This window comes from Sprattus sprattus (assembly GCF_963457725.1).
Source record: "Sprattus sprattus genome assembly, chromosome: 3".
NCBI classification, from domain to species: Eukaryota; Metazoa; Chordata; class Actinopteri; order Clupeiformes; family Clupeidae; genus Sprattus; species Sprattus sprattus.
The window spans coordinates 18,498,915-18,511,161 of NC_137922.1; the positions used below are offsets into that span (position 1 = coordinate 18,498,915).

The window sequence follows — 12,247 nt, forward strand, 5'->3', positions numbered from 1 at the left end:
TTTCTCTCTCTCTCTCTCACTCTCTCTCACTCACTCACTCTCTCACTCTCACTCACTCTCTCACTCTCACTCACTCACTCTCTCACTCTCACTCACTCACTCACACTCTCTCTTTCTCTCTCTCTCTCACTCTCTCTCTCTCACTCTCTCTCACTCACTCACTCTCTCACTCACTCACACACTCTCTCTCTTTCTCTCTCTCTCTCTCACTCTCACTCACTCTCTCACTCTGACTCACTCACACACTCTCTCTCTCTCTCTCTCTCTCTCTCTGTCACTCTTTCTCACTCTCACTTAATCAACTCCTTTCTTTTCCTCCCTGGCCTCCAGTACTGTGCGCACATGGGACGTGAACTCTGAGAAGAAACACAAGTCTGTGTTCAAGCCCCGCTCCTACCAGGGCAAGCGAGTCATCCCAACCTGCTGCACCTACAGTAGGGACGGCAAGCTCATCGCCGCAGGCTGCCAAGATGGCACCATCCAGATCTGGGACCGCAACATGAGCGTAAGTCACCCGTCAGTGAGCAGGTTTCCTCCTGCCTCTGTTGGCACATATTGTCTTAACAGCTAGTCAGTGATGGTGAACCCATTGCTAAAAGTCAAAACATTGTTTTATATCTTAAGTTTTCTCCAGGTCCCTCCACCATTACACTATCAGGTGTGAAAAGTCTAGAGAAATGAACCAATCAGAGACCAAGCAACTAAATGCATCACATTTTTTGGCCTATGGCAGTCATTCCTCTTGATCCCTACTGTACTCACATCGCTGTGATATAATTTAAGTTTTTTTTTATTTGTTTGTTTCTCCGTATACTGTCCTGTTGGTGTGTGTTCTGAGGTTGGTGGCCAATGCATGCAACCAACATAATCCACCACTGTCACCGTTTCATTACCGACATTCAGAATGTGTCACCTTTGTCCTTATGTTAGAGATGGGATTGATTTTTTTTTTTTGTGTTCTCCAGAGGTGTGAGGTATAGGGTCTGGAGAAGTAAGGGTCATGTCAGAGAAAATTAAGAAGAATGTGCCTATCTATCCCATTCATGTATGGGGTCAGGTGCAGGGGACAATGACTAGCACAAAGGAAGGAGAATACCTGCACACTTAGTGCTAAACTCAATAGTATTCAAACCTTAGCTTAGACCAATGAGCGAGATGGCCCAGTGGTTGAAATTAATGCTCTACTTGGGAGTGTTGTATTGAGTGAGGATAGGGTCAAACGCAACATGTAGAAACACAAGGTCCAGCAAAGATTGACCAGCCAAGATAGGTCAAGGTTCAAGAGGTCACTGACACTAACCAGGTCAGGGCTGTGTCGAGGATGGGAAAGGGGTGTTTATAACTTCGATGTAAATAAACTCTCAGGGTTCTTCTCTGTATAATATCAGGCCAGGGTCTGGGAGCCCTTAGGGATGGAATTCTGCAGATTTGTGTTGCCCCAAAATGAATTAGACTAGCCCAAATAAGTCTGCTCTTCTGCTCTTTTCAGGGCTGCTGCTGGCCATTTGGGTGCCTTAACCAGAATTGTTTTTATTATTATTATTATTATTATTATTATTATTATTATTATAAATGTGAATCTGTTAACAAGAGATTTGGTTAACCACACTCTAACAAACTTAAATGCTGGCCAGCGTTAGCCTTTTGCCCCATAGACTAGGCTTGTAACATTAAATCTAGCCTGTAAGATAGTTAAACTTGGACGTTTTTTTCGTGCTTGGTGTGCATGCATTGTATAGGCTAAGTTCCAGTATTTTAAGAATTAACATGTTGCAAACATACTAGATGCAAGAGCGTCATCCCGCAGTTATTTTTCTATTCTTATCTACTCCTGACTCTGGTTGCCTTTTCACCATGACTTTTGTAAACGGTTGCCTATAGCATTCATATCATGGTGTGGGGTATATTTTATGTGTGAGAAAACAAGTTTGTCTTTTCATGCGCGTAAAACAGTATTGATCTCCGCTTTTCTGGTGCACTATTTTGCATGGAACGCTGGTGTGGCAGAGAACTCTGGCATCAATCACACAACCCGACTAGTACTTTTCTGATTAACATGTACATATCCTACAACAAACCATCAAACCATGTTAAGTGTATTGCGCTCTGAGAATTTGTCACAATTTGACACAGATTGTGTTTGCCACAGTGTCGCAGAAGCAGTGACTTCTGACAAATATGTATTTTGTATTTAAACCGTCCCACCCTAATCTTCCAATTCCCGAAACTGTTACTAAAACAACAATGAGCAGTAAAAGAGTGAGGAAAGAGAAGAATAGGCAGTGTGGGAAAGGGGAGTGTTAATTGTGACAGAAATAAGCTATAAAATAAACATGCCAAAACAAACGGAGTACATCAATATATTACAAGAAGACTGAAGAAGGGCCGAATTTGAGTTTTCAAGGAAAGACTGGCTGTTTTACACGTCTTGAGGTGTTACATCTTCTCCAAATTCAGGGGTAACAGAGGATCGGGAAGTCTCTTGGCTGCTGTTGGTGAACTGGCTTACATCCAGTGTAGTAAAATGAATTCACAGCCCATTAGACACGCTAATGCAATACCATCAGTGGGTCTGCTAGGGCAGTCTGTTACCCCACCAAGGGTCTGCTACGGCAGTCTGTATCCTCACCAAGGGTCTGCTAGGGCAGTCTGTAACCCCACCAAGGGTCTGCTAGGGCAGTCTGTATCCCCACCAAGGGTCTGCTAGGGCAGTCTGTATCCCCACCAAAAGTCTGCTAGGGCAGTCTGTATCACCATCAAGGGTCTGCTAGGGCAGTATGTTACCCCACCAAGGGTCTGCTAGGGCAGTCTGTACCCCCACCAAGGGTCCACTAGGGCAGTCTCTATCCCCACCAAGGGTCTGCTAGGGCAGTCTATTACCCCACCAAGGGTCTGCTAGGGCAGTCTGTATTCCCACCAAGGGTCCACTAGGGCAGTCTATTACCCCACCAAGGGTCTGCTAGGGCAGTCTGTATCACCATCAAGGGTCCACTAGGGCAGTCTGTATCCCCACCAAGGGTCCACTAGGGCAGTCTATTACCCCACCAAGGGTCTGCTAGGGCAGTTTGTTACCCCACCAAGGGTCTGCCAAATATGGCAACCTCAGCTAACTGCTTTATGACCACATCACATCAGATAACTACACTGTTACTTTGCTACGTATCCGATTAAAAGACTCAATGTAGATACGATCAGAATGCACGTCTTTGTTTCCCAGTTTCTAGTCTGTTTTGAAACAATTCAAAGTTCAGATGATGATCGTGGATGAGCCTGTTCCTGGCACTGAACCTCTTAAGTGTTTAGTCCTAGATCTAGATAACAGACTGGATTGCCTCTCCTGGAATTGTATTTGTTTCAGTGTTTTTATGTCTCGGAGGAACAGTCTAGTGTGGTTCTCTTGACCAGCCGTAAGGAACCGCTTATGATGTGACAACGTTGTCTCGTGTAGTGATTGAGTGGCTAGAGCAAGCTAAATGGAAAGTCTAATTACCTTTCCTTTCTACTTTTTCCATTATTAGTTCATCTGAGTAATTAAGTAATCAAAGGCAACGTTCCTTTCTCCTGATTCAGTGTTTGACTTGGGTTGTGTGTGTTGGCTCTTCAGCTGAAGTTGAAGGAATTGTTTGTATGTGTGTGGTAGAATTGTACTTCTCAGAAGGGGAAGGGTGTGTAATGGAGGTTCAAGAAATGTGAGCCAGCTCAGCGAAACACAGCGTAATACAGCGGAAATTAAAATTGAGATATTTAATCCAGCAAGATTGAAAAGGGTGTTTATCTTGGGAAAAAAAAAAAACATTTCAATTTCTTCGGTCCTCACCAAACTATATCTTAGCTCAAATTCTGGAGCAACTAATACAGTTCTCACCACCACGGAAACTTATCTAAGCCAGTTTTCTTCCTTGACTACTTCAACTTAACAAAAAAACCAATGTATTTTTATTTCGACATAAACAACGACAATATTCAATGAATATAAACTGCATTTATTTGGCTTTGTACCCTTACTCTGCACAATGACAAAGTAGACCCCTATCTTTGCCCTCTTTGGAACATCATAGACCAATACCATGTTGTCCAGTTTGCTTTAGAGCTCCGGAGAACCTCACTGCAGAACTCAGAAGAACGTCTCCGAGTTCTCCCGGCAGATTCTCTGTACTCTCTTGGTCTGTGAGCTCTCCTCCTCTGTGCCCTCTTTGTCTGAGTGCCAGCAGGAAATTGCCAGGTGACGCGTTTCAGTAGAGGGGATCACTGGGGAGGCGGAGTGGCTTTGGCACACTCCATTCCTCAGCCCCAGCTGTCACCCGCTGGCCTGACACTCACCCCTTCCCTCCTTTATTCTGCTCACACTCCGCACTTTACAGGATGGGAACAACTTGGGTGCTCTGGGTAGGGGAAGGGGGGGGGGGGGGGGGGGGGGGGGCGGGAGGCTCAGAGCAAATTTTCTCAGGGTTGAGTAGGTGTCCTGACTACAGCCCATCATGCTGAATTAATTTTCACGCCGTTAACGTCCGATCTCAGCGCTTTCGCAAGGTGTTCGAGGTCTTTCTGGCTGTCGGTTTTACTCAGTCTGTCTGTCTTCTGAAATCCCTCAGTCTCAGGCGGCTAACTTGAGTTATGCAATGCCTACGCAGGCGTCTGTGGCAAATCATCTCTCAAACCGGCACACAGGAGGCAGAGCCACACGTTCATTGGGCTGGCATGTAAAACCTGCATGAGAATCAGTCCAACGTTAATCCACATGTCAGGAGGGATTACTGTCATTAAGAGACGGGTTAGACTTCGACGGCAACTTTAATTGGGAGCAGGAATGAGACGAGTTAATGCAGAGCATATGGCCTCTCTCCCTTATTTTTTTTCTTCTCTTTTCATTTGTTGTACTCTCTGCTATGTCTGGATTCTCCTGGGATGATTCTGATTGATCTCATAAGGGTAAGATCAGAGATGTAAACTATTCCCATTCCTCATATCCGCCAAGTCTGGTTCAGCAGCTGACTCAAACCCCCTCGTTTGCTCTGCTGATGCACTTTGATAGAGTGGAGTTTAACATTTTTCTCCATGGAAGTGTTTTTAACCCTTAAAATGTCATTAAGTCTCTGATCAGACACCGGAATGTTTTTTTTCCTCCCAAAAAATACCAGCCGTGATGAGACACTTAAGAGTCTGCTTTTCCTGCGCTCCCTCACTTATATTCCAGTCACATAGCAGTGTCAGCTCTGGCCCTGGTCTGTTTGAGATTGGCACGAGAGGAACAAGCACTTAAAATGATGTAAGTCACTCCTGTTGAATCCTCACCTTTTTGGACAGGCGTTCCCTCCTCGCGGGTGTATCTGTCTAAACGCAGCCTCAAAGGCTGAGTTCTTACACTGTGCAGAGCTGCGAGCCGTAAGACTGGGCCGTAACTTATCTCCGTTTAGATTGCCGATGCTGTCCCCAGGTGTCCTACATACTTCAGCCGATGGCTCTCTTCCAGCACTATATGGACAGAGGAGCCGAGAAAGGGTCACAAGTTTAAAATGCAGCACTTGGGGGTGGGGGGTGTTGCAGGGGCTTTTGTCCCGGGTCTGTTCAAGAGAAGTCCTCCAGGCTTTGTGCGAACATGTGAAAGCCTTTTGCTTCTTGGGGTGCAATCTTGCATTGTTCAAGAGGTTTTTACAAAGATGCATGGACGACAAGTGCTCTCTACCAGCATCTGGTGATGGCAGGCATTCACGGGAATGAAATGTCGATGCAGCAGCCCGTGTTTTCGAGTCCATTCCAGACAAGATGGGAGCATTTATTAGTATGCAATAAGCAAGAGAATGAATGCAACTGCATCATTTATTTGGTGAACTCATTATAGTGGCACCCCTGTTTTATCCCATCACTACCATCCCAGCTTAGTCCTAGCCCCCTTCTCCATCAGAGCAGCCAGCTTGGGCAGATTGTACTGTAATTTATTACTGCTTGTTCACTCAGACTAAATATTTAACCAGCATTCCTCAGCAGCTAATAATAACAGGCTGCCCTTGTGGGGGTTTGGGTTGATGGGGATGGTGAAGACTCCGCTCCCTCACTTAACCCACCCCTCCCCCTGCTCCCTCCAGACGGTTCCAGGTCAGGGAGCTCTCTCCTGCCCCCTGCGCTGGCCTCTGACAGGTGTCAAGGAGAGTCACCAGGGAGTCCAGCAGGTTTGGTTTGTTCTGCCCCCCGTTGTCTCGTTTTCTCGTAATCGACTGTAAATCTGGCAATGGTGAATGCTGAATAAAACAATCCTTTACATGCACTCTGATCCAATAAGTGGGATTTGGGAGGATTGGACCCAGGCAGGCGGTTGCCTCAGAAACAACCACACAAGATGAGACCAGCCTTCACCGCTAGAAAGAGGCCATGAGACTCAAAGAGCCAGGAAAAAAAATCTTCGGCTTTTATTGTTCTTGTAAAATCAGAAACCTGTTTTTGCCCAGCATGGTGTAATTGATCCACAGCATTGTGCTAAGAAGCAGTGAGACATTTAAGTAGCTCACATCTACTATGACCACCATTCATTTTCTCAGAAGCAGAAAATGTGGACAGACAGAAGCAATCTGCTGTCTGACCTCCATCTTGGTCTTGAAGAGTCTTGGACTGAAATGTAATTGGGAAGGACAGGTTTTGCCCTGGAAGACCGTTAGACAGCACTGATTGGGTCCTTTGATGGACCTCTGCAAGAATGTTTCGGGGCATGGTTTGGGAGCTTTGGCTCTTTGGGGGCAAGGATTGCATGCATGTTCTTGGAATGTTCATTCCACCAGAATTCCATCACTACCCATGCCTCTTTGGTTGCTAGGTGATGAGTCTTCACCCATGACGTTTTCCCTGCAGTTCTGATTACCTCAGCTCTAAACATTACAGCAATGTAACGGCATCTCATTTTCAATCTCTGCGATACACATCAAAGCCCACAGTATTACAGACATTCTCACTTACTTGGAATCAATCCTATCTTGAGATTGTAAGGTAGATCCAGATTAACCTGCAGCTATCTGTATTAAGTGGTCATAAATATTCATACGGTTTCTCCTGAGAGCAGTCCTAGCTTCCATATTTTATTTATAGGTTCCTTGGAAGCTCTGATGGTCACAGAGGTGAAAGAAATCAGCCCGTTCCCAGCGCTCATTCATAAAGTGCTTTGCTTTGGTGCGCTTCCCCTGTTAATCTTCTCTTCCTGCTCAGTTCCCCAGCATGAAACCTAACCCAGGAGCCGCTGCCGGGCAGACACAGACACGCACACTCTCTCAGCCCTCTACTGCCTTTCTTCTGTGCCTGTTCATCTTCCAGGGTCATCACCAGAGAGTTTGCACATTTGCAGCTCGGACAGGGTGCAGGGAGACTCGTTGGAAGGGTGGGCTGGGCTTGGGCTGTCTCGGGATCAGTTACATCCTCGGGAAGAGGCCAACGAAGATCTTATCCAAGCACAACTGTTCCTAACTATGTTAACCCAGTAGCATTACATAAATATAGTACAGGCACACACACACACACACACACACACACACACACAGCTTTGTGATGACCTCTCTGAAGGCGAACCTTCCAAGTCAGTTCTGAACTCGTGCTGGTTCAGAGGATCAAATGGCCAGATCCCTCAACAGCTGCTCTTATCCTTCATTGGGAATCACTTTGTGTGTATGTGTGTCACACTGTATGTGTGTGTATGTGAAGGTTGGTCTTCATGGGTTAAAGCAGTTAATGGATGATGCACGAATGTAGTCCTTTCACCCTCATGTCAGTGTGTGTGTGTGTGTGTGTGTGTGTGTTTGACAATAATGTCAGTTAGTGCAACGTTTTCATTGAAGCATTTTCATTCATTAACTTGACTGTATAAAACATTCATGAGAGGTGCATTATGAATAGTGCTTTCACTTGTAGGGGTTTGTAAATATGAAAAGCTGTAGGAGAACAAAAGCAAATATAGTGTGTGTGTGTGTCTGCGTGCATGTCTGCTGACACCCTGCTGTGTCTGTCATAGTATTCCCCTCTTCATGCTCTCCTTCCCCCTCACACATGATCCCATGTCTTCATACTGCTTCCCATTCCATCAACCTGTGGCTCCCCGCCTTAAAGCCAGAGACCGTAAGTGGCAGCCTATTTCTCCCCCGAGGAGAAGCAAAGGCTCTCGTCTCACGGCTTGAATGTTCGCCCCCAGCTGTGGAGGCTTGAGCGGTGTCCTGAGGGTGAGGTCATAAATACGTGACATGTTGGGCTTCTCCAGGCTCCCTCCCAGAGGCAGGTTCTAGGGCTCTCCTTCACATCTCAGCAGGTCCAGCAGCCCAGCAGAGTCACTGACTCTGTCCTCAGAAGTGCGTGGGCTCAGTTCAGATATATATTAATATATATATATTATTATTTTTCACCAACACCTCTTGCCTCGCCTCACTGGGCTGTGCTGAGCTCATTTGCATTTCCATTACAAGTTGAACGGTACCAAGCTGTGCTCTGCCGCACTCATACCGGACCCTCTCCTGAGCGGCACCAAGCTGTGCTCTGCCACACTTATTCTGGACCCTCTCCTGAGCAGGGCCAAACAGCGCCGGGTCTGCCTCCAGACACCGCACCAAAATGACGTTGAAGATACTATCTCTTTTGTGATTGCCTCAGCCTCAGTCATCATTTAGCTTTTGCTATGGACAGTCTGTATTTTTGTATATCAAGACACATATGGACAGATCTGGTTAAAAAAATGTCATCCGGAAAGTTTGTATAGTAACGATCTCAATAATAGCAAACGATACATTCCATGGGAAATAACATTGTTATCTGGAGAACTAGCAAGCTGGCATAGCTAGCCCACAAAGAATTATAAATAGTTAACATGGTCGCAATTATTCAAGCAGTTTTAACCAAACAACCACCGTTATCTTTGATTAAAGAAAGAAATACGAGCCTGGAAACTAAATAGGTTGTTTTCTTTTTGGACTATATCAAATGTTGCATACACATGTATGGCAACTGGAGTGTAAATGTTACGCTTTGTGTTATGGAAGGGCGATTTGGTGGTGAGGTTTTAGATTTCGTCTTGAGTAGTTGAATTTATTACTTTGAAACACCTGTTGCATGATGAAGTTTTTATGCTCTGGATGAACCACTTGATACAAGCATGAATCAATCCAATGCCAACCGCAGACAAAAACTGTCGCTAGACACGCATAAGACAACATCTCACGGTAACAATTATACTCTTTTTCTCTCTTTTTTTTTTTTGACTGCGATTGAAATTCCATCCGCTTAGCAATGAAGGTCCTTTGCCTAGAGTGGAGGCTGGAGCAATTCCTGTTGGGATGTTGGCGATGACAGGTGGAGCAGGGTGGGGTGGAGGAGGACCCAGGGGCTGCGAGTCATGGCTAACCTGTAGTGATAGACCTCTCTATTCCAGCTTTCTCTCCACTGTAATGTTCTCAGTTTTCTTCTCCTCTTTTTTTCGGTCACGTTTCTCACCACTCTTTCCCTCTTTGTCTGTGTGTTCGCTCTTTCCTTGACTGTCTGTGTGTTCGCGCTCTATCTGTTCCTCCCTCCTCCTGTGTGGATAGTAAGAGGTGTATGAAGAGGGATGGAAATGTCGTGTCAACAGTAATCAGATCTTTCCCTGCTACTCAGCGAGACTCCTCAGCGTGGCATACCTCATTTCTTTGTCTGGTGTTGGAGATGTAATGGTGGATCTGGGAAATGGCCGGTCATTGCCAGGGCACCTCGTATGTCAAACATTTCGGTTTTCATGTGCATTAAAGCTTTGTGCGTTAAAGCAGCAGTTAATAGTTATTTATATTAGCGCGCTAACTACCTTGCAAACAGCAACAACAAAAGAATTTGCACTGATAAAAGTTTATTGGCATACTAACTGGTGGTTTTTGGCAAGATGGTTGGCAATGTTCTGCTGTGAAAGCTTTTCTCACATTTTCGCAGGGTGTCGGACCCAGACCACAGGGACCACCAGAACTACATAGTTCATTACCTGCTCTAAGTGTCTTTCACGTAACCATAAAAACCATAAAATTCATAAAATGAATGCAGAATGTGTTCACCTAGGGAACTACTAATAGAATAGTTCTTGGGTACCTACCTGACTCATTGCCTAATGGAAAAATACACACTGTAAGAATAGCGTGTGGCCATTAAGCACAGTTGATGCTACTCTAATCCAAGGCCAAATTCATTTTTCTAGACTCAACAGAATGCAACTCGGATTTATGTGTTTATTTTTTACAATGTGTGCTTAATAACATGCCTGGACATTATTGAGTGTGTTAAGGTGAAGTCAATGTCAAATGGAGCCTCTGGATACATTCCAGGTTCGAATACAGTTTAATAATGTTTTGTTTTTGAATTTCTAATTCTACTTTCCAAATATCAAAACGCCAATAAGTGGTTTTGTCAATTTTTCAAGTACTTGAACATCTAGAGTCAACTTTCTCCCACATATCATTTGGATAACATATCAAAAGGATTACAGATGTTTACAATATTTCAAACGCTGTGTCCACTTAAGGATATACCATTATTTTTAACTTGAATCCTGAAGCAATTTTTATCCGGCCACACACTGAGTTCCAGGATTTGGAAACTCGTTGGAAATCCGGCTTGCTGTAAATACAAAGCACTGAACAGAAAGCATCACACAGACAGTGCAGATGGTTCGAATTCAACAGCACCTGAATACTCCCCATTCCTCTGCACTGCTTGTCTTCCCATGTGAAGAGAAAGTTAATTCTCACTTATTTACTTAATTACTTTCACCCTGTCAGCTGAAACATAACAACTAATGTATTAAACATCACGAGAGAGCAGCGAAAAAACACTCCAAATTATTTCACTCATTCGAATGGTTTTGCCAGTGCTTTTGTTCTGGCACCTGTTAAAAATTACAAACGTTCAATCAACCCCCCAAACCCCTTCCCTCAGCTAGTTTCTGCCTAGTCGGGCCCTAGAGAAGAGAACTCGGGCAGACGACTCTTTCAGGTCCCCCCAGCAAGCATCAGCCCATTAGTGACCCAGGGTGTGGAGCAGCACTGATAAAGAGAGAGAGAGGGACGCAGAGGATGAGAGTGATGCACTTAAGAGAGGTGGAGAGGAACAGTTATGCAAAGAGCTAAACACGTCGAGAAGGGCACACCGAAATAGCCGTGGAGTGGAGGAGAGAGGGTTTGAGGGGGCGAGAGGAAGAGGGAGCTAGGAAGGGGGGGGGGGGGGGGATGATGGAGGGGATGGATGAAAGGGAGGAGAAAATGGAGAGTGTAATCTTGTGACTCAAGGTGTGTGTGTGTGTGTGTGTGCGTCGGCCTTATCTGGCCACCACACTTTTCTCCCCTGCTGTGGCAGGAAGTGCTGACAGACTCGGTACCTCACAACCCTGTCACTCTCATACTCACTCACATAACTCTTACTGGCCCTCACAAGCATACAAACACATACACTCTCTGTTTATGCTCTTTCTTTCCCTCACACACCAACCTTTTACTTGCTCAAACAAGTTACACACACAAACATCCATCTCCAAAGACAAAACTCATGATCAATTATTATGGCCAGAAATTATGATACCCGTCCTCTTGTTGCTTTAGCAAAGTGCCCCTAGAAGTCTTCTAATATATGTACCCAGCTAGTTATTCTCTTTTTGCCTCTCTCCATCCTCTCTTCCTTCTGTGCTCTGTGACATGCCAAATTCAGCTCCACAGGGAACTTCCATACTCTCAATGCTTTTCATCAACAGGATGGCATGTAACCAGTTACTATAAGTGTAGATGATCAGATCAGAGTTATATATATGTGTGTGTATAGGGCCTGCTGCGTTTGAAGTGTTCTGTCTGGTTGGGTGGACCCCAGTTACATCCCCCCAGACACCTTCTCTACACGAACCCCCCCCCCCCTCCGTTCTATTCCCCGTTCTCTTCATACAGTGAACTATGCTGTCAAAGGTGCATGCTGCTTGTCTCATTGTTATTATTCAAGAGCCTTATGGGGATGAGGGACCTCACATAAATACAGTTTGCCTCCTTCATCTGTCCGTTTCCCTCCCTGCTAAAAGCTTTAAAAGATTTATCGGAGTCTTCTGGCTGCACTCAGCACAGGTAGAGGCATGCATACAGCTGGGGACAGCAGTGTAGAGGGAGTAGAAAAAACTTTAAAATGATGGATTTTTCTTCACGTTTTTACCTGGAAAGGACGAGCTGCACGGCATGTTTACACAAACCCTTTCATTCAGATACTTGCTCAAAGTTTCTTGCTGCTGTATGGA

General features: G+C 45.2%; 1 protein-coding gene across 1 annotated transcript in view; it reads left to right on the forward strand.

Annotated features, from left to right (window-relative positions):
• Positions 1 to 12,247, forward strand: part of wdr70 (WD repeat domain 70) — a 50,401-nt gene that overhangs the window by 18,128 nt on the left and 20,026 nt on the right. Inside the window, exon 10 of the mRNA XM_080833813.1 lies at positions 331 to 505. Coding sequence (XP_080689939.1) covers positions 331 to 505 — 175 coding nt within the window. The remainder of the gene's footprint in view (positions 1 to 330; positions 506 to 12,247) is intronic.